The sequence below is a fragment of the Lemur catta genome, chromosome 4, assembly GCF_020740605.2.
Source record: "Lemur catta isolate mLemCat1 chromosome 4, mLemCat1.pri, whole genome shotgun sequence".
Classification (NCBI taxonomy): Eukaryota; Metazoa; Chordata; class Mammalia; order Primates; family Lemuridae; genus Lemur; species Lemur catta.
Genome location: NC_059131.1, coordinates 75909744 through 75932684, shown reverse-complemented (window position 1 = coordinate 75932684; position 22941 = coordinate 75909744). Strand labels below are relative to the sequence as shown.

The 22941-nt window shown below is 40.4% G+C and overlaps 1 protein-coding gene across 1 annotated transcript in view; it reads right to left on the bottom strand.

Annotated features, from left to right (window-relative positions):
- The window catches only part of SLC9A2 (solute carrier family 9 member A2), a 90915-nt gene extending 76280 nt beyond the window's left edge, over positions 1 to 14635 (bottom strand). The window contains exon 1 of the mRNA XM_045550326.1: positions 14181 to 14635. Within this exon, the coding sequence (XP_045406282.1) occupies positions 14181 to 14469 (289 nt within the window). The 5' untranslated portion in view covers positions 14470 to 14635. The remainder of the gene's footprint in view (positions 1 to 14180) is intronic.
- Between the last annotated feature and the right edge of the window lie 8306 nt (positions 14636 to 22941).

The following is a 22941-nucleotide window of genomic DNA, read 5'->3' as shown; positions in this document are numbered from 1 at the left end:
TTTCCAGTGCGTAGTCATTATTTAAGGGGAATTACAGAGTCCAGGGAGTCCTTAAGTTCTCTGAATAGACCCTTTGCACAGTTACGCCGAGGGAGTGAGCACTGCGGTTGGCCAGCGGTGATAAGGACTCTGTTATCCTGTAACCTAGATTCAAACCTTTCCATGTCGCCAACGGCTGAAAGCAATTTTTACTCTATTGCTCCGGACTAGATGTTAAATCCTAGGATGTGTTATCCTTTCAACCCATGTGTTAGTAAATGATTTATGCCAATTTTGGCTTTGTTGTTTGCACACTGCTATCATTAAGTTGTACAAGATCTTCCAGGGACTCTACCCCACCCACTCAACCACCTTGGGTGGGAGCTTTATTTGCTGTTGGGTTTTTATTCCTTCAAGAGCCTGCCTTCTAAACAAATTTACCACTTGCTTAAAATAAATATATCAAAGGATAGTAAAGGAACCCACAATTGCCAGTAATTGCTGCCTAATTTCATTTTTCAATTAAGTGGTTGCTAACACTCATCTGCAGCTACCAGTTAGTTATTTACATGGCAGGGGACATATCTGCACACTGGATCAGGCTAAACTAAGAAACTACCCTATTTGGTAAGTTACACTATTTTCTAAACTTCCTAGAATCCTAAACTTTGCCTCCTCCCTGACTTCTATCACCAGCTCAGTGGTCTTTGCACATCCACGTGCCCTTCTGTTTGCTTATGGTTGCAAAGACCAAAGGGGTTTCGATGAGTATTGGGATATATGCTTCTTAGGGACTCACGGATATTCTTATGCTTCCACTGTAACCATAATTATTATGTTCCATTAAAATAACAGGCAAACCTACTAATACATTTAGTGGAAAAATGGAGAATTAGAGTCTTGCCAAATATAGACATTTGTTCTGAGATTTACAAACAGTAACAGCTCCCTTTATTTCAGCAACCTGAAAACACAAAATTGAAACATCAAGACAAAATAAAAAGATTTTTTAAAAAAATCACTGCAGAGGGAGTCAAGTCATTAAGTACATAAATTAGCTATCTTATCAACCAAATCCCTCTAGCAAAACCATTAGCACTCATGAGTGGTGCTCAGAATATGAGCGTGTAAATGAATGTCAGCAGTAACAAAACAAAATACAGACTCTTATGAGGTTCAAGGTAGATTATAGTTGTAAAACAACTGAAAGGATAAAACAGTGTTATGGGGAACGTGGATATTGTAAGTTTTAACTATACATTTTGAAAGCTGACAAAAACTAAAAACAGAGGCCCATGCCCCTGGAGCCTCTCTCGAGGAGGGACAAACAGAGAGTGAACACCCAACTCTTAAATAAATAATCACATGTCAGATAGTGATAAAGACGCAGGAGAAAGTAAGCCTGGGCAACAGTATGCAGAGCGACCCGGGCCGGAGCTATTCACACAGGTGCATATGTCTTTTGATTTCCCTTAAAAACATGAGCTCCTAATGCCGGAGTCAGCATCTCCCATACCCTTCCAGAAACTTCACAAGAGAATGCACAAAAAACTGATGCCATTCTCCTAAGTAAGCAGACCAGGCGTTGTCACTAACAACGTATCCTTCCCAACCCAAGACCAGGAGTTTCAATCAGACGGAAAAGAAGGGGCTGCAATTTCTCAGCATCCTTTCTCCTCACCATTCTAGTGTTTTGTTAGAGAAAACGTCCAGTCAGCCGATTTGTGATTCTGCCTTAGAATACTGGTGATGAAGAGCGCTGGTTGACAGTTTTAAAATAGCAATAATTACTTTAGGCAGCACTTTGCTTTAAAATTCTTTCCAATCTAGATTCCCAAAGAAACCTTGTTTGTACAAAAGGCACAAGAGGACTTGGAAAGCATCTGCTGAAAAATGCATATCCACCACATTGTGTGTGAGCTGACAAGTCTGTGGCCCCTGATGACACAGAGGAGACCCAGGGGCTCTGGTCTGTCCAGGAAGTGTCAGGAGGAGGGTCAAAAGCACCTGCTGCTGCAGGGAAGGTGTCACGTGACAGTGAGCCCTGCATGCCAAGTCACTCTTCTGCCTTCCACCTACTATGCCTGGCTGCTCAGTCTTCAGTTTCCAAGACAGGAATCTGGGATAAAACAAAGGGTGTGCATTGTCTTTCTTTTCCATTGCAAACTAACTCAGTAAAAGCAGAAAAAAATGATTTTTTAAACTTATGCAACATTGGAAGCCAAAATATCTATGATTTAGAAAGAAATCTATTCATAATACCAAAAGCAAGAGACCAGAACATCTAGACGATCTATTAATAACAACTTGCTATGGAACAAATGGACAAAAGAGACATTCATGGTATAATACTATTATACTTTGGGGAAGGAAGCAAGAAATGTGTTCCCATCCAAGGCTATCCAAATTTCCAAAGTTTATAAGATGGCAAGTTTTGTAAGTGAGTTAACTCTATCCTTACCACAACCTAATGAAGAAGCAACTATGACTTTCCCATTTTACAGATGAAATAACAGAGGTTAGAGAAGCTAATTAACCCACTCAAAATCCACAGCTACTAAGTGGTAGGGTTGGGATTTTGGACAGCAGAACTTAAGTTACCATTCAAAGTATGTTCAAATTATTGCAGCATATGCATTATAAGGAGAGTCACCAAATTATCATCCAAACTAGGATATTTGAGAGTAAAAGAGCACAATAATTGTATATGTGCCAGGATAACAAATGTTATCCATGGATCTCACAGATGAACCAGGAGGTGTGGTTATTTTAATTACCACATGATTAAAGTGTGGTGAAACAAAAAGTTTCTCTAAATATGATTTAGTTATTCATTTGCTCAGTAATTATTTATTAAGTACCTACTATGTGCCAGGCACTGTTCCAGACTGTGAGTCAAATAGACAAAGTCCTTCCCCTCACGGAGCTTACATCCTAATGAATGTCATTTATGTGTGCATATGTTTCCGTATGTGCATATTTGTGCGTGCAATACGTGTGTAGGTATGTGCAACAATGAAACATATTGAATATCTTTTTTTCTGTAAATCTGTTGGGGTTGAACTTTGGCCTGTTAAAATTCTACATAGTAGCTCAAGCTATATGGGTTGAACCTCTCTTTAACCTACAGATCCTTAACATGTTTAATATATATTTCAAAAGCATTAAAGGTCTACATTCCTTAAGTCATGGATGATGGAAAAGGCTAGACCAAGATTCTGAAGGTCTAGACTCATGTTCTAGCTCTGGTACTACTAACGAGCTCTGCCACTTTGCCTTTTTATTAGTTCTTTCTGTCCTTTGCAATTTACAGAATTGTTGTGAGGTCATACTAATCTTAAGGTTGAACTTACTTTCACATATTGTTCCAGTTGGGTCCTCACAAGGATCCGGCAAAGGAGGCAGAGTGGTATCACTACTATTGTCTGATTTTACCATGACAAGCTGAGATGCTCCTAATGAGGTAGGAAGGGTCAAACACAAGACGCAAATGCAGGCCTCAGGCTCCAGGTGTAAGAGTGGGTAAGGTTCACCGCATGGGATGGTAGATGGAAGTCTAGTGCCTTAACATTCTTTTTCATGAGAGGCAGGGGGCAGCGCAAGACACATCAGTGTGATGGAGGACTAGCTGTTCTACCTCTACCACTTGATAGCTGTGATGCCTTGGACAAGTTACCTAAGCTCCTAAACCTGTTTCCTCATCTATTTTTTAAAACTGTGGATAATAATGGTGTCTACCTCCCAGAGCTACTAGGAGGATTAAATAAGGTAAAGAATGTAAAGCACTCGGCCCAAGTACCTGGCAGGCAATAACATTCTATCCTTGTTAGCCATTATTATTTTATTAAAGGAATTATGATAGAGGGATCCCCCAGTCTCACTCCCACCCCTAATGCCACAAGGAAACATGACACTGGTTGCATTACGCTGCTCACATTTCCCAGCCCATTAGATTCCTAGGAAACAGGCCTGGGAATTGGAAGTAGCAAAATTCCCAGTGGCATAGTGACAAAAACATGGCAATATAGAGTTGTTTCACTGTGCTGTGACTTTCTGAGGAACTTTCTATAGATAACAGGACCTTTAAACTTCTTTAGAGTGCTTCCCATGCAGAGCGGGCATATGTAATCTGATTCATTTTCAAATGAAATTTCTAAATGTAAGTTTGATTTTCCTTTTCTGTCTTTCCCATGTAAGCCTTCGCATGCCAATGCAAAGTAATAACATGAAGCTCATCTGTAAAATATGCTTCTGTTGCAGCCGTACAGAGAGCTTTTAGAGGAACTCCCCTGCCCCACCCACTGGAATTATTAGAGAGGAAGTGGAATATAAGTCACCTTCAAACAAGGATGAACTTCACAAATCAAGATTAGAAAGCCTGTGTACAGTGATGAACAAAGCACAGGACTATTGCAGGAAGTGCATCAGTTATGATCCATTATATTTAAAGATGTAACTGCAAGGCAGTCACCTGTAATCGCACAGGTATCATTCAGAGTGACAATATGTTGATGTCTACACATGACTTTCATATAATAAACACATGCTTCTCTTAGCTTAAGTTTCTTTGCTATAAAAGTAAAAGCTTTTTTATAAATGATTTCCTCCCCTACAAACTCAGATTATCTTTATGGAAATATTAAACAGAGCAGATACATAACTCCACTTCTATTAATTAAATGGGAGAACCAAGTAGGTGAAGATGGGCCAGGGTCATAAGAACAAGAACATTACAACAGAGTCTTCCTACTTCTAATCTGGAGGTATCTTTTCTAAAACTTAGGTCCAACCCCTCCTTATCTGCTGAGCTATTCCTCTTCTATCTAAGTATGAAATTATAGAAGATAAAACAAAGGCAACTCAGTCACATCCCCACATCCTTCAGATAGAAAAACTAGGAAAGTACACATTATGTTCAATTTACATTAAAGAGAAGCCATTATGATATTCTGTGAGCACAACATAGCCATGAACTTTACACTTTCTACACAAAGCATTTCTGTAAGAAGTGCCATATGATATGCCACCAAAATATCCAACAGTATGGACACAGTGCCTCCTCTCACTACAAACATAAAATATTATTAATATTAATAATATCTAGCCAAGTTCAAAATGAAAATGTCTGTGAGGCCAGAAATAAGAAGAGAAATCGAAGTAAGAGATGTCAGTAGGATTTCAAGCCACAGTGAACCAGAAGAATTCCTGACATAGGTGCATGCCCTGTGTGCTAGGAGCTGGCATTTCAACACCTACATGAGGATAAGAAATCTGACTTCAGTCCACTAAAGGAAGGACTCTTGCATAAACTCTTGAGTTTTTGAGAGTAACTTTGTCCTAAATAAATAAAGAGAAAGAAAGAGACAGAGACAGAGAGAGAGAGAGGGCTATGTCTGTGGCCAAGGAAAAAAGTAAGGAAATGTATCACCTCTTTATAGCCTTGGGCCGGGGGAAATTCACCTATGAAGTATAAAATTCCAGGTCTATATCACATACAGGTAAAAGGTCTATATCTACAGTGCTTGAATCACATAGGAAAACCAAGTTAACAGATGAATAATAAAAACAAAACATTGAAACCCTGGGTCCCAGAGAGAAACACACTCAAAACCATTTTTGTAAGAATATTTTACAACTTAAAGAAAAAAGATTTTTACCAAATAAATGCCCCCTTCTAATGGTAAGCTCACAATAAACACTATAATCTACACTGGAAAATATATATTTAAGAGGGAAAGTTGGAAGTGATAAATATAAGAATTAGCACCCCAAGACTTAGAAATAACAGAACAATCTGAAAGAGGCTAAAAAATGACTATATAATAGTTTGAATGAATAAAGGAATGAAAGGAAGAAAATAAAAACTATAATTATGTAGTATAACCATATGAACAAAACACAGATAGACTTGAAAAAGGACCCAAAAAGCTTAAAAGAAAATGTAATTAAAATTAAAAATCCAATGAGTAGGTGAACCACAGATTAGAAAGCACTAAGCTGGAAAAATTATCTGATGAAACAGCCAAGAAATAGCACAAAAAGGAAAAGAGATGAAAAAACATGAAACAGAAGTTAAGAAACATGGAAGCATAACAAGTTCCAAGCAAGAACAATAAAATAAATCCATAACTAGACACATTGAGAAAATAACAGAATATCAGAAATAACCAAACAAAAAAATCTTAAATGAAACCAGAGACAAAAATCAGATTAATTCCAACAGTCACTGTGAATAACAACATAATTCTCCTTAGTAACAAAAAAGGACAGAAAGTAATGAAATAATACATTCCAAGTGATAAGTGATAACTCCAAACCCTACACACAGTTATATTATCATTTAATAGTATAATCAAAATAAAGACATTTTCAGAAAAGACTAAGGCCTTCCCTGAAGTATCCACTAAAATATATGCTTCAGGAAAAAGAAAAAAAGCTGAAAGGAAAAAGGAAATAGAAGTAATAATGAAGAAAAATTGGAAAACGTGTTTGCAAATCCATGTAACCACTGTTTATAAAAAGAAAAAACTAATTTGGAGGAAGTTAAATACAAACCAGGTTTAAATTACAAGACAAAAAGTTATAATTTTGGAATGAGCAGTTAAAAATTTTAAAGTTCAAGTATTACTCAGGAAGAGGATAATAACAATTATATTCCAGGAACTCATTTAACACTTTATATATATTAACTAATTTACTTCTCCCAACAGCCTATGACTTTGGTACTTTTATTGCCCCTACTTTACCACTAGGGCAATTGAGCCCAGAGAGTTTAAGTTATACACCCAAAATCACATAGCTACAAAATATGCAGGAAATTGTGTCTAAGATGTAAGTAAAGGCAGTATGGCTAGCTCCTGTTAAATTAGACAATCATACCAAAATTGAAGAGCAACCTCAAAAACAATAGAAATGGAACAGATAATAATGTATAAAAAATAAATAAGAAAACAAATTGACCAAGCCAAAATATGTCAAGGAAAAATAAATACACTAAGTAAAAGCATGATAAACAGTGAACAACATAAGTCCAAATATATCATTTTTCATAATAAGTGTATAGTTACATTTCTTTTTTTAAACTACAGCAATTTGAAATTTTAAATTAAAGACACAAAATCCAAATATATGTGGTTTAATGAGACTTATCTAAATGAAAATGATACAACTCATTTGATAGTAAAGGAATAAGAAAAAATATATCTGGAAAATGCAGATATGGAAATCAGATGTGGAAAAAAATGTGTGAAAAATCTAGTTTTCTTTTGAATGGCAATGGTAATATAAGAAAAAAATATGCTTTGAGCCATAAAGACATATTGGAAAAAATAAAGTTAACAACTTAATAATTAAACAAAGAACTCATTCAAAAGATATAACAATATTGAACCAGTAAGTACCTAATAACATAATATCAAACTAGCTAAAGCAAAAATTGACAAAATGACAAACAGTAATTGCCATTACAATCTTAGGAGTAATTTTAATGTACTCCAGAAACCTATAGATAAAGTAGCCAAAAAGAATGGATGAAGATTTTAACACCATGAAGAGAAACTTGATCTAGTCTGTGTGTCTGTATATGTGCACATGTACATGTATGAAATCCTGCACCCAAAAGAGAATACACATTCTTTTTCAAGCATATTTGGACAGTGTAATGTAAAAAATGGCCATAGTTTAAGCCACAAAGGATATCCTAATCAATGCTAAAAATCAATATCATGCCTATATGACCAAAATGCAATAAAATAGGAGCAAAATAAAAAACGGCCACAAATCCCCATATGTTTGTTAATTCAAAAGTAAAATACTAAATAATTATTGCATTAGAATAAAGTAACAGAAGGGAATTTAAAAATACTGAGAGCTGAATGACAGTGAAAATTCTACATATCAAAACTATGTAATACAACTAAAGTAGGACAGAAAGGTATATTTCTAGCCTTAAATGCATATACTGCCATTCTTCCATAATATACCCATTTGGATCATGAGAATTCATCTTTAGGAAGAGTTTCATTTAATAATCCTATTTTAGTTCATGAGGCATTTCTTCAACTTCATGAAGACCAAATTGATTTTATGGACTTTAATTCGGTGGCTGAGCACCCTGAGATGAGATCCATCAAGCAATCATCATTCCAGCTTTATCATTGGTATGTTTTATTAAGTTCTCTCAGAACATCCATGATTTGCTACTTTACAGCTGTAATAATATCATTCAATTTATTCAGAAAGTGTTACTTCATTTGCATCATTTCCCTGAAATCTTTTTTATCATTCTCTGTATTGTTATTATTTGCAATAAAGATGAATTTACATAATCTTTGCTTTGAGTATTGTGAATATGTTTAGTTTGTGACAAAGTCTTAAGTATACAGTGTATCATAGCTTTGAATTTAATGAGAGTAAGTAAATACTCATATTTTAAAGAAATTGATGATGGGAAAATGGGTTATTAGGAATTTTAATAACTAGGTAAGCTATTGAAATAATTTTGTCCATTTTAATAGGACTGATGTCATTTTAGTGTAAGTGTATGTCAATTTTGGAGCTCAAGGGGTTATCAAAATACTTAACTGAAACCATCAAATATTATATTATGTTTTCAACAATTAGTATTTTTTCATGGATTGATTGCCCATGTAAGGTGGGACTTGACATACAAATAAACAAGTAAATTCAACAATTAATGAGCTAAACTTTCAATTCAAGGATTAAATAAATAAACCAAAAAAATAGAAGTAAATCATAAATGTAAGAGTGGAAGCCAATCAAAAGTTAATTATTTGAAAAAGCATAAAATAGATAAGCTGAGAATTTTGACCAAAGTAAAGAAAGACAAAAATAACAATATTAGGAATAAAAAGGAGAACATAATTGCAGATAATGTGGAGATTTTTTAAATCATAAAAATAACTTCCAGTAAATTTAAAAACTCAATGAAATAATAATTTTCTAAAAAACTATAAATTACCAAAATTGACCCAAGAATACATAGATAAACCAAATAGAACTATAAATATTAATGCAATTGAATCACTGGTCAAAATCTACCTATATGCAAAAAAATCATCAAATTTACTTAGTTTTACAGGTTACTTTTTTATAACCATATAAGGAGCAAACAGTTTTATACAAAATGTTCTTTGTATACTTCTTAGGGCTTCAAGATACATGAAAGAATTCTGTAAGAAGTAAAGCATCCCATTAATGACCAATAGTGTTTTCACTGTTAGAGTTAATACAGAAGTACCATCTTCAGTTTGTGAAAAAATATCTATTATTTTGAAAGGTACAAAAACACTTTGGTGGTACAGGATAGTCACAAAATTTTAGAAGACATCTAAGTTGGTCTTTAGAGAAACATTAGTCATCCTTCAGACAGAAAGCAAAAAACCTATGAGTAGCCCAATGGGAGTAGATGAAGACAGAGAGAGAAAGGAATCAGAACTCTTCTTTTAGCTTTATTAGGAACCAACGCATGTTACCAGGAAGTCCTGACTTCTTAAGATGCATGTTCAAAGTGAGATGTGGTTCAAATAATGAGTGAAGACAATGAGCTCCAGATCAACCAAGTGGTGAATATGGTTCAGGGAAACCAAAGAGGACGAAGAGAAACAGACTAAGCACAAGGATAGGTTTTTTCAAAGATCAAAATCTCTATGATTCAGGCAGATATCAAACTCTTGGGTTTCACATTTCAAATTCAGGATGGCCTGGAGCCCAGAAGAACATCTTCATGAGCCAAACTCCTGTCTTTCCCTTAAAATAATAAGAATACCAAGTTATTTAATTTCAAGACAGCAGGATGAAGGGAAGTAGAGAATTCTGCATCCTAACCCAGAGTTTAGGGGCAAAGGAAATGGAGTGACCATAGTGACTGGTGACACTTGGAAGTAGAGGCAAACAGGCCAGCCCCACAAGAACACAAGATACAGGAAGGGGTATTTGAGGAATCCTAGGACAAAGAAGGGAGCTCTGTGACTTTAGGCAGCAGGGGACCCAGCACTCTGTCCTTGAACCTTTTTTTTTTTTTTTTTTTTTTTTTTTTTTTTGAGACAGAGTCTCACTTTGTTGCCCGGGCTAGAGTGAGTGCCGTGGCATCAGCCTAGCTCACAGCAACCTCAGACTCCTGGGCTTAAGCGATCCTACTGCCTCAGCCTCCCGAGTAGCTGGGACTACAGGCATGAGCCACCATGCCCGGCTAATTTTTTTTGTATATATATTTTTAGTTGGCCAGATAATTTCTTTCTATTTTTAGTAGAGACAGGGTCTCGCTCTTGCTCAGGCTGGTCTCGAACTCCTGACCTTGAGCGATCCACCCGCCTCGGCCTCCCAGAGCTAGGATTACAGGCGTGAGCCACCGCGCCCGGCCTGTCCTTGAACCTTGAGAAGAGATAGAGTGCATGCCCAAGTTCACCCAGGTCAGCACACACCCCACTGACCCACTTCATGGGCAAGGAAATCAGAGGAGACGATCTTAAAACACACCAGGATATTCTTCTCTTCTTAATTCTTTGACTACTTATTATTCCACGCTAATGAACTCCATCCCTGTGTTCAAGATTTACCAAGCAAAGTGTGTATTCATAACCTTAAAAAAAAAATCAATGGTTACTCAAAATATAAATATTCAAAGTGAAAGAATAATAAAAGTTCACGTGTGTGAGGACCTAAGTAAAAACAAATGAGGAAATGTTTCTTGCCAAGATTTTTAAAGCTTTTCTAAGATGTACTAAATTCACTAGTTTTTTTTGTTTTTTTTAAAACCTACTTCATATACACATAGACATCACCATCATCATCCTCATTAATCATTATCAGCATGGGTTTAGTAAATTTTATAACTACAGAATCACTTTTTTTGGACCAAGTAATTAGAGTTGATTTTCCCAGATAATCAGGTAAAACAATGAAAAGTTAAGCTGAATCATTCAACACTTTGCCAAAATGTGTTTTCTCACTTCTGAATGTAATATTTCTAAGATTATATTGTGCTGCAATTTAGAAAAACCATTCTAAATTCACCATCAGGGATTATTTAAATTTCCTACAAATATTATCAGGAGCCTCCACTTTGGTCAACATGTTCTTTGTTTAATCACTAGCAATGTTTCTCCATGTTCTCTGGAGCAGGTAAGTTCAGGTAAACCAGATATATGACATAAAAGTGCCCAAGCAGAAACCGTGGCATTTTGCAGGAGTTAGCATTTGTGTTCCCTTATAGCCTCACTCCCCCTGCACAACTCAGTTCATCCTCCTTGCCAAGTATAAGCAACTTAAGTCATATAAGACACCCTCAAAATAATAGCTTTTCCAGTGCAAAAGCTGAAATAGGAATAAAAAAGGTGAAATAGAATTTTAATGACTATGACTGTTTAATGGGCTGTAAAAGTGTCCCCTAGTACCAGGACAGTCTTGCTCTAAGCCAGACAGAACGTTTTTCAGGGCCCCAGAGGTGGGAGAAGGGGTTGGAGATTTCTGGGTATTTCTGGGCTCCTCTAGGAACACAGTCGAAGCAGCAGACTGAGCTATATTCAGGAAGAACCTAGAGAAAAGACCCCATGTCTTTTCTCTTTTTGGACTCACTCCACTTACTGCCCTGAGAACTAAACCATTCACTCTACTCAAGGCAGTCTCCCCTTGGCTGCTCACACCCCTTTCTGGATGGGAGACTTGAATATGTTGTCATCTTTTTACCACCCAGATGCAGAATGGAAAGATAAAATAGTAGCCAGAGGAGGAGTTCAGAGTTGCTGAGAGGCAGATGATCAGGAGGGCAACAAAAGCAGTATGTGATGATTGCCATAGTAAAACACGTTACAGGGAGAGCAGAAACTGTGGCAAGTAGAACAGAAGTGAGCCATGGGATATAAACACATCTGGGCCAAGAAACTGCTAACAGGCAGATAAACGCACCTGTGAACTCTTACACAAGCAAGCATGAGCACTTTTTAACAAAATATTTCACAATGACCCAATAAGATGAATGGAACATGACAGAAAGAAAGCAAGTGCAGAAAGGCAACCCACAGGATAAGAACACTTGAAAAGAGCTAAGGCTAAGACAGAAGTAGAAAAACACAGGAGGCAGCCCAGGACAGTGGAAAAGGCACTGCGGTGCCAGAACCGGCACAATTACTGCTGTTACTCTGACTACACTGCCACTACCACTGCTACTAACGATGGCAGTACTGATGGAGCACTTGCTACTTGCGCAGCGCTGTTCTAAGGATGTTAGACGTATTCATATTCACTTAGTCCTCACAACAGAACCAGCCTCCAGGACAGATACAGAGATGAGACAGACAGACCTGGCTGGAATTCTGGCTCTCCACCCAGCAAGTTCACCTCCCCATTTCTCCGTTTCCTCCTGTATGAAACAGGGTAGTCATACCCATCCGGGATGGTGGTTGTGAAAATTAGAGATAATAAACGTAAGTGCCTACTAGCAGCTGTTATTAGTATAATTAATCTGATTAAAATAATCAGGAGTGAAGAACAGAGGAAAGAGTTGGAGTAGAAACGGCAACAGAGACCCAGCAATGGAAACAGCACAAAAGCAGCCCTCAAGTGGTGGAGGCTGAGACAGAGGGAGAGTGAATAGAGCACTGCTCGGGCTCCCCCGGCTCTGTGCACCCTGCGGGTGAACTGTCTGAGCCTCTACCAAGTGCGAGTATTAACACTGGCACTCCCTACAGAGCAGGGTTGTTGTGAAGGCCCTATGAAGAGCTGGCGTCTGAATTAATTATTAGAGGCAACAAATTTATATAAACGTACATATCTGCTTGATAGATGGGGAAGCCCGTTCCCCTTACACCATTTCTCAGGTGGAATTAAGACACTCAACTAGTAGAACAATGTCAAAGCCAGGAAATGACAGACTGCAAAGTCATTAAAGAGTGTGTGGCTCCTTTAGTCACCACTAATAGAATCTAATTAATTTAATCTGACATTGAAGGTTAGCTTCAGGCTCACCTACCACAACTTCCACCCTCTTATAAACCATCCCCTCTACCTGCTTTGCGCTCCCCTCCCAATGTATGCCCTATGCCTTTGCTCATTCCTCCCTGCAATGCTGTTTCCTGTCCTTTCCAACTGACCAGACCCTGATCATCCTTGAAAATGCAGTTTAAATGCTTCCTCTGCATCTTGAGGAAGTGATCCCTGCCGCCCTACACTGCCGTAGTATCTTTTCTGAACTTGTCACCCTACTCAGCACCTTCCTGTGCTATAATCACTGGTGTGTATGCCTCCCCTCTACTAATCAAGGCTCCTTGAGGATGGCAATGTTTCTTTACATCCTCTACACAAACCTGCCTCTACCTCATGGGGTGAAGGCATAAAACATACATAATGCATGCAGACTTCTGACCTAACAACTTTTTTGAATCTTTACAATAGCAGTTATATATGTCAAGATTTTTTTAAGTCTTTAAAATATAAAGTAAAAATAATACAAGGAACCATAATAGTAACACAAAAGTTTATGTGGAGGGGGTAATGAAGAGGAGAAAATAAATTCTGTAGTTTCTGCTTTCCAAAGGAGAGCTAAAGGTAGTTTGGAAAGTGTGTTAATTATTTTTAAATATGTATCTGGACTCCCTGGCCTCAGTCACCTCTAAAGCAAAAGTTTCCTGAAGGAGCTTCTTGACAGCCTCATCCCCAAAGAGGGAAGAGACTGGGTGCTCCTGTTGCAGCTGCAGGCACTCAGGTGTCCCTGGTCCCCTTCCATGCACCTCATTAGGCGCACAGCAGGATCTGTGTTACTGCCAAAGCTCCTCTCTCCCTCTCTCCTCCAGCATCCAGCGCTTTAGCCATATCAGCTTTGCGGTGTGCCTAGGCCTCTCTCCCTGCAGGTGAGACTGATACTCTTCAGCCCAGTCCCTCAGTAAACAGGTCTACTCAACTTTGGCAAAGGGCTGTCCAACTTGGCATTGCATGCAGAAGTAAGCAGCAAATGGTCAAGTTTGTATGGGCTAATATTTTGAGGCCATTAAAAGGCCAGTATCCACTCACAAACTGAAGCACGAACCTGCTATTTCCTGGGGTCCTTTTCAACCACAAGTTGCTCTATCTGTTGTTCCTGCCCTGGTCCAGGGAGAGGTGGCCACGACCTGAAGGTCAACTCGCCAACCCAGTCACCCTCTGGGCGTCCCCATCTCTCCCACACCCCGGGGGTCCAGCTCGCTCACCAATCTTGGCCAGGGAGGCTAGCAAGATCCACAGGGTGATCTCGAAAGGGATCTGAACGTGGGGGTAATCCAGGGTAAACACGGGCAGCCGGCTCTCCTCGAACGGCGTCGTTCCAGGAGCCACCACGCTCGCGGGGCTGGGCGGATCGGAGCTGGTGCCCATGGCCTTCGGAGCGTCCAGCAAGGTCTCCGCCAGGGTGCCCGCCGGCCCTGCCACCTGCAGGAGGAGCAGCAGCAGCACCGGGGGCGGTGGCGCCCGCAAGCTCCGCCTGGAGCCTGGCGCTTCCATGGGGTCGGCTCCGGGTGCCTCGGACAAGCCGGGCGCTCGGCCCTCTGCGCGCTCAGCGCATCGCACCGGGGCACCGCCGCCCGCTCGGCCCCGCGCAGAGCCGGGCAGCTAGAACCGCCCGCAGCCGCCGCCCCCGCCGCGGGGCCGGGTCTCTGCGGCCAGCGGGCTCTGTCCCGCTGCGGGCTGGCGCACTGGCCAGCGAGGCGCGCAAGGCGACGAGAGGCCACCGCGCGGACGCTCGGCAGCCCTCAGCCGCCCTCCGCCGCCGGCCGCGGGCCCATGTCGCGTCCGCGGCTCTCGGGCCGCAGCTGCAGGCCCTGCCCCGGGCGGCCCGCGGGCGGGGGCGGGGGCGGGGGCGGGGCGGGCGCGGAGCCCGGGCCGCCGGGCGGGAGGACGCGAGGGCCCGGCGGGTACACTGCGCACCTGCCCGGGCCCGCGGGCGACGCGGGGCCCCAGAGGCCGCGGGGGCGAGCCCTGTGCTCCCTTCTCGCTTGCACTGCGCCCCAAAACCCACCACCGTCGGAGTCGGCGAGCTGTGGGTGGAATCGCCGCGCCAGGAGCACGGTGGCCAGAGCTGTCTCCGCCCCGGAGACGGCGTCGGGCGTCCATCCAGTGAAGGGACAGGCGCGACCCACGCTTCGCGCCCTTTCCTCCCCCCGCAGGCCCCTGCGAGGGGACACCCTGGTGTGCTGGGCGCTCGGGGAGGCGCCACAGGCTGGGAGTCGCGAGGAGAAGCCCGGCCCGGTGGAGTTGGGGTCCTGCCACCCCAGCCCGGCGCTGCTGAGGCCAGACACGCAACGGGGCTCTCTGGGTGTACAGAAAGTTTAGAAAAGCCACATTTTATTCCCCTGCCGAGAGTTATCAAATCTCGGACAAGGTACTCTGTGCGCACTGAAACTCCCTGTGCGGAGCTCGGCGTTCCCACGCCCCCGCGGAATCTTTTTCTTTTCCAAATTGTACTGGTCTCACTCATTGTAACACTGTCGAGTCCACTCTTCTTCTCCCTCCCCCAACTCACGAAAAAGAAAAACATCTTTCTCTGTTTTTAGGCTTAGAGGTGTCCATGTCCGAGAGCATGAGAAATATAATTATTTCATGGAAAACCAGTGATTTGCCTCGCTCAGATTGACTTGCTCCCCTAATTACAGGACGGGCTGCGGTTAGGAAAGGGACAGAGGAAGCACGATTCTCCTTCTGGATCTCAAAGAGCTTTCTCTTCCAGCGCCAGCCTTTCCCCTCCTGGTTGGGAGCGCAGCCTTGTCGCTGGTTGCAATCTCGCCGCCCCAGCATCTTTATCGCCAGAAACCCAAATGAGCACAAAAGCAGACTAGTTGCCACTCAATTAACTGAAACAATTTTCCCTTTGATATCTATGAAATAAAATCCTTCTCTTTACTCAATGTTTTATGTGTCAAAACATGTGGCTGCTACTATTAAACAAACACCAGGCAGTTCAACCTTCAAGGCGGATTTTTTTTTTTTCAGTGTTCTAAGGGTGAAAATCAGTGAAATGTCAGCTGAAGGTACAAGAAAGAAAAAAATCCTCCACCTGAACAGAAGCAAATAAGGAACAGTCCTCTTTGGGCCTTGAAAGGACAAGCACAAGTACAGGCTAAAATTGGAGAAAGATTCTAAGATGACACAGAGCACTACTTCAGTTAATATTTTATAAAGCATAGGTTTTTCAAAAGTGCAACAGAATTTAATCTAAAGGTATTATCGTCTTAAAAACAATCACTGAGCCATCCAAAACTCAGCCTCCCCTTCTTTCTTCACTGGAAACATTTATTAAAGGTGTGTGTCTAACATACCCGTGTGAGAAAGGAGAAACAAATAAAAGCTTCTTATTTATTTATTTATTTATTTGAGACAGAGTCTCACTTTGTTGCCCAGGCTAGAGCGAATGCCGTGGCGTCAGCCTAGCTCACAGCAACCTCAAATTCCTGGGCTTAAGCAATCCTCCTGCCTCAGCCTCCCGAGTAGCTGGGACTACAGGCATGCACCAGTATGCTTGGCTAATTTTTTCTGTATATATTTTTAGTTGTCCAGATAATTTATTTCTATTTTTAGTAGAGACAGGGTCTCACTCAGGCTGGTCTCGAACTCCTGACCTCAAGCGATCCACGCGCCTCGGCCTCCCAGAGGGCTAGGATTACAGGCATGAACCACCGCGCCCGGCCTATTTATTTATTTTTAATTGAGTATCTCTACATGGGACACTCCTTGCAGTGTGATTTACTTCTATTTTTTTATTAATCATAAAAACCCAAAGAGAGAGACAGACATTCTTCTACTCATTTATAAGTGAAGAAATATTGTGCAGAAATGTGTAAAAATAAACAGACCTACTCAAGTTTATAAATCAAATAAGGGTCTGAAAGGAATTCACACCCAGGCCTGCCCATGCTAAGGCTAGCTTCATCCCATGACTAGCTGTCTCATGACTAGCTGCCCATAAACAGCAGGTTACTTTCTCAGATGCTTTAAATTAAACAATGGAGAATGTTTTAGGGGTTGTTCAAAGAAGTCATAGCTGAATAAAGTTTTACTTGTAGTAAGCAACTCAAGCCAGTTCTTCAAGCTTAGTGAAATAATAGTAGGGCAAAGGCACATTCAGAAAGTAATTTCTATGAGTTTGAGTCACACAACACTTTTTGGAATGTTTGTGCATCATAAATAAGAAGGTGAATGACAAATCGATGTTTCTGGGACCTTTCTGCCCATAGTAACTGTAGAGATTATGCACTCTAGTAGTATCAATTTAACTTTATAAATCTGTGCTACTGTAGTTAAAGCTATCAACTTTTTCTTACATTTGGAAAAATGTCCTTTTATTCATTCTTGTAAGTGGGAGATGAAGGACTTAATTTTAAAAACACTCTTTCCATCTTTCCATAAAGCAAATATAAAAGAGTTAAATTATGCCCCTATGCTGACAACGACTTGGCTAGGCCATTTCTCCAAAGTGCCCTATGACTAAGAGCCAGCCCTTGAAACTGATTCCACCACCCACTACTGTACCCCATAGACTTGACTGAAGGCAAGAATTGAATAGTGTCTCTACCAGTTGAAAATAGCTTAGTGGTTTCTTAGTGCCATTTGGAAAGACCAAAATCCTACAGTGACTTTCCTGATTTGACCTTTGCCTTTCTCTCTCACTACCCCACTCTCTCCCTCCCCAAATCCTGGCCCCATGCTCTATGAATTCTGACCAATGTTCCAGGCTCCCTCTCACCTCAGGGCCTTTGCACATTATTGTCCCCTGTGCAGGGAGCTTTTTTTGTTACTGTCCTTCACTTTGCTAACTCTTCTTGGGGTCTCAGCTCAAAGGTAAGTGACTCAGAGAAGTCTTACCTCATACCTGCCTTTCTGGACTAATTAGAGTCTTCTTTTATGCCCTTTGATCTCTCCCATATCTTTCCTTCTCAGCACTTAACCATTTTACTTTTCTCCCACCAAAAAGCTCCACAATATGAGGACAGTCTGTTGGTCTATTTGACTCATTCCTTTATCCTTAGCTCCTAGCACAGTGCCTGGAACACAGTGAGTACCCACCAGATATGCGTTGGATGAATAAATGTGTGATTTGGCCAGAAATCAACAGCTCTCATACCCTAGGGATCTGGGCTGCAGCCCTTTCTCACAGGCAGGTCAGCTGCAGGATAGACCTGAGTGATGCCTAGTTTCATGTGAAATGTTTTCCTCTAGGGATCCCTGGTTTATATTTTGGGATCACTAAAGTCTATCTTTTCCCCTTTTATCCAAATTATGTGAGAATCTAATCACATTACAGGATTTCTAAATATTTTCAGAAATAATAATTACCTGATTTGAGATTGACCTTCATGCAGCATAGAAGTGTTTACCAGGAACTTACGAATACTGTCAGGGAAACTCGTAAATCTTTTTTCTGCCCTTTGATCCAAAGTGGTCTATTAGAATATTAATGTATTTAGTGGAATCCCTTAATAGGAACAACTCTCCTGAATCATACAGCCATCAAGCAGGACAGTATCCTAGGCATCATGAAGAATCGCAAAGGATTCTGGAACACTTTCTGGGTACGACGGAAAGGAGCTAGGAGAACAAAGCTGAGTTAGCTTAAGAGGACATGCATCTTAAAAAATAACAAAGTAGGTTGTGCAGAGGAGATTAGGACCATTGCCTAATGCAGGACTGGTCTTAAATCCCCCCTCCTTCACTGGATACCCCTGGGAGACCTGAGATTTAACTTTGCGTCTCTTGCCATACAGAGCTAGAAGCTTAGCGAAGAGCTGTTGAATGTTGAAGCCTGGTAACTTCCGTATAAAGGCAGGCAGAGGTCTCCACATGTCAGCAAATATATTCTTTGCAACAGTTCCAGAAGGTTTAATGTGTTATCCCTCTTCTTTAGATGTAGCTAAAGAAGGCTGAGGGAGGAAGTGAAGTGCTCATTAGTGGCAGTGGCCCCTCTGCACCACAGCGGGGCGCCAGCACTCTCTCCAGGAGGCTGAGTCCTCCCAAGCACCTAGTGGACAGGCACCCTGTGTGCCTGGTCAGCAGACAGGGGCCACGGAATAGCTCCGTCCTTAGAAACTAGGATAATACCCACAATAGTAGCTAATAATAGTTGGTTCTAATGTGTTATACTATCTTTTGCACATTTTTATAATATATTTTAAATCCCCCTTCTTTGATATCTACATTGTACAACCACTAACCCTTAATTGTGTAATGATATTTCAATTCAACGTCTTTACCTATAAAATGTCAACACTTGTAATATTGTTGACTTGATGATTTTATTATTACATTTGAAAGTTCTTAAAATCGAAACAAGTTTCTTTACTTTTAAAGAGTCGTAGTCCTCAGCAAAAATCTAGGGCCCTCTTCTTAGAGAGCTGTCCTATCAAGGATCATGCAGTGTTGTGAACATTTATTGATGTGCATGGAATTAAATGCTTTCCTCTCTTTCTTTTTGGCCAGAGGTATTTGTTTAATTTCAGCAGACAAATGTGTTGCTTTATGAAAAGATAACTTTCTGCAGATTCAAGCTTATAAATAAGAGGGACACTTTTAATATTGAATTATCCTAGAATATTTAAGCTAAGATTCAGTTTTTAAATATTCAACCACTAAGTTCTTCATAGCTTCAGTTTTCCTCCATAAAATAAGGGATTTGGAATGAGAAACTTTTGTTTCTTTATAAAAGATTTTAAAAATCTAGGTGTGGGCCAGGCATGGTGGCTAATGCCTATAATCCTAACACTGTGGGAGGCCAACGCAGGAGGATCGCTTGAGGTTAGGAGTTCAAGACCAGCCTGAGCAAGACTGAGACCCCATCTCTATTAAAAATAGAAAAAATTACTTAGGCATGGTGGTGTGCACTTGTAGTCCCAGCTACATCGGAAGATGAGGCAGGAGGATCACTTGAGGTTGCTGTGAGCTAAGCTGATGCCATGGCACTCTAGCCCAGGAAACAGAGTGAGACTGTCTCCAAAAAAAAATCTAGGGTGTGAATCAAACAATCTGTGTAAAAGGGACACACACCTATACCATACCTCATCCTTATCTAGGTATTGTGATGTCACATGTGATGGGAGAGATTTCCTGTTCTTTAAACTCTGCCATGTATCATCTGAATTTGACATGCAATGCAGTCAGAAAGCAAAAAGACAACCCATGGCAACTTCTGAATAGGATCCCATTATTACACGGAAGGCACACTCATCCATCAATTCAACAAATATTTATAGAACTTCTACAGTTGCTAAGCAGCTGCAATTAAAAGTCTCCTGGTACCTTTGGGGACCCAATAACTGAGAGTACTTCAAGGGCTTCTGGAAAAGATACTGCTAGAAACAGGAGTGGGAAACAAAGAGTACCTTTACAAATGTATATTTGGCTTACTGTTCTAGAATTTAATCAACTGCTACGATATTCAAAATCGACAGAAATCTGACCAAAGCCAATCCTGGGAATAGAAAAAGCAGAGTCAAAAATATCAATCTTCACTCAAGCACCTTTATCTACTTTCCACCACCCTTCTGTCTTAAGTTATTCATTAAACCTTTTTGAGTTTCCATTTATCTGTCTGAAGTTCACTCTAAAAAAGCATGCTTGTGCAGATCTTATTTAGTGAGAGTTCACACTGAGAAAATCTCATCAGGTGCTTCCAATAGGGACAAGTCCCAGACTGTTTCTGTGGTTTCCTAATAGTTCCCAATGGGTGAGGATAAACTAATGAGTATACCTCTTCTTCTTCATGCTTTCTACAGCCTCTGACCTCCTACTGTTCTTATCAGCCTTAAAAATTAAAACTCAAAAACATCTAAAAGAGACATTATGTTAAAACTTTGTGTGTGCTACATTATGCCTTGCATATCTTCTACCTGTTTTTCATCCATCCATCCATCCATCCATCCATCCATCCATCTATCTATTCAGCCAGCCAATTATTTATTCATATAATCCGTAATTATTTATTTAGCTTTTTGAGAATCTACTGTGTGCTAAGCATTCATTCCTGTAGGAGGTACAGAGATGAATCATGTGACTTTTGCCCTCAAGAACCATAGAGCATGACAGAAAAGATAGAATAATAGCAATAGTTAACATTTACCGAGCACACGCAGTGAGACAGCCTCTTTTTCAAACACTGTATCTGCCATGTCATTAAACATTCATAATACTTTAAAATTGTAGATATTAGTAGTATACCCATTTCACAAATGGAGAAGCTAAAGACAGAAAATTATGTAACTTACTTAAGGTCACACAACTAGTCATGATCTGAATTTAGGTAATTTGACCCCAGAAGTTACACTCTTAAACACTATGCTATAGAACAGTGATGATGGTGATGACAATGATGGTGATAATGTTGCTGATGATTATGATGGTGATTGTGGTGGTGGTGATGAAGATGGTGGTGATAATTATGTCGACAAGAATTTAGAGCTTCCAGTGTGTTTTTGTTTGTTTACTTACCAGTAACCAACAATACTATGTGATGAATATTATTTCTCTAGTTTAGGAAATAAAAAATGTGAGACTCAGGAAAGTTAAAGTTGATTAAAAGCTATTCAGCCTCTAAGTGGCAGAGCTGATACTAAAATAGAAGTCTCTTTCCAGTCTTCTAGGCTGTGCTTACATAGCCATGACAGCAGCTAGAATGTGATAGAAGCAACAAGAGAAATAAATATCAAAAATTGTGGGAATTAGTGAGGAAACAGGGGCCACAACACCTAGGGCTCTGCAGGCCCTGGCAAGGCAAAGAAGGAGATAGGGATTTACACTGAGATGGGATATCTTTGGGAGGTTTGAGCAGTCTCAAGTGAGATTATCTGACTTTTGTTTTAATAGGATCCCTCTAGTTCTTGCACTGAGAATGGACTTTAAAGGCACAGGGACAAAAACAGAGATGCAAGTTAAAAAGCTTTTGTATTATTCCAGGCAAGAGATGCTGCTGGTTTGACTCAATGTTGTGGTAATAGGGATTATAAGAAGTGGTTGAATTCTGGATATATTTTGAAGGTAAAGCTGACATTACTACCTGAAAGATCAGATTGGAGGGTGGGAGAAAAAGAAGAATCTTTTAGGTTATTTATAGGCTCTTTTGCTCTGAGCAACTGAAATAATGGAGTTGCTTTTTAACAGAGACGGAAGGTTGAGGAGGAGCTGGTTTGGGGAGATACTTCTCAGAAACTTCAGAAATGGTAAGATTAAGGTGCTTGTCAGACCTCGAAGTGGAAATGGCAAAGACAGTTGAATATTCAGGTTTAAGGTTCAGAGGAGAGGCTCAGAATGGATATATAAATCACTGAGTCATCAGCCAATAGATAAGTGGATTAATTACGGAAATACTGGCACTATTACAGAAAAACACGGTCCCTAAATGACAGAGCTGAAACTCAAACCTCAAACCATACTGACTTAAATGAATACAAATTTCTGATTTCTTTAAAGTGGAATCCACAGTAAAGACTAGGGATAGGTTTGCAGGAGGGGTTCTGCTCCACCTGGTTATTCAGGGATCTACACTAGTAGAGGCTTCCCAACTGGCATCTTTACCCTGCTGGTATGGAGGAAATTATGGGGATTATAGGTCACTTCTGCTCATATACCATTGGCTATAGACTAGTGGAAATAGACTAGTGGTCACAATTAGATGTGAGAAGAACTTGAAAATATAGTCTTTGGCTGAGCAGTTTTTTCAAAGTAACAACTCTTCACTAGGGAAAGGGAGTACTGGTCTTTGACAGTAACATGGCCACTTCTTCCAGAGGTGAGTCACCTATGAAAGATCACCTATGAAGGAAGTCTAGAAGGAGAAGAGAAGCAGTCTGAGCCACAGGATACACCAACATTTGGAGGTCAGGAGCTGATGAAGAATGGGTAGAGACTGAGTAGGAACATTGGGAATATAAGAAGCTCAGATGAGTGTTATATCCCAGAGACCAAATGAAGAGAGTATTTCATGGACAGGAGAGT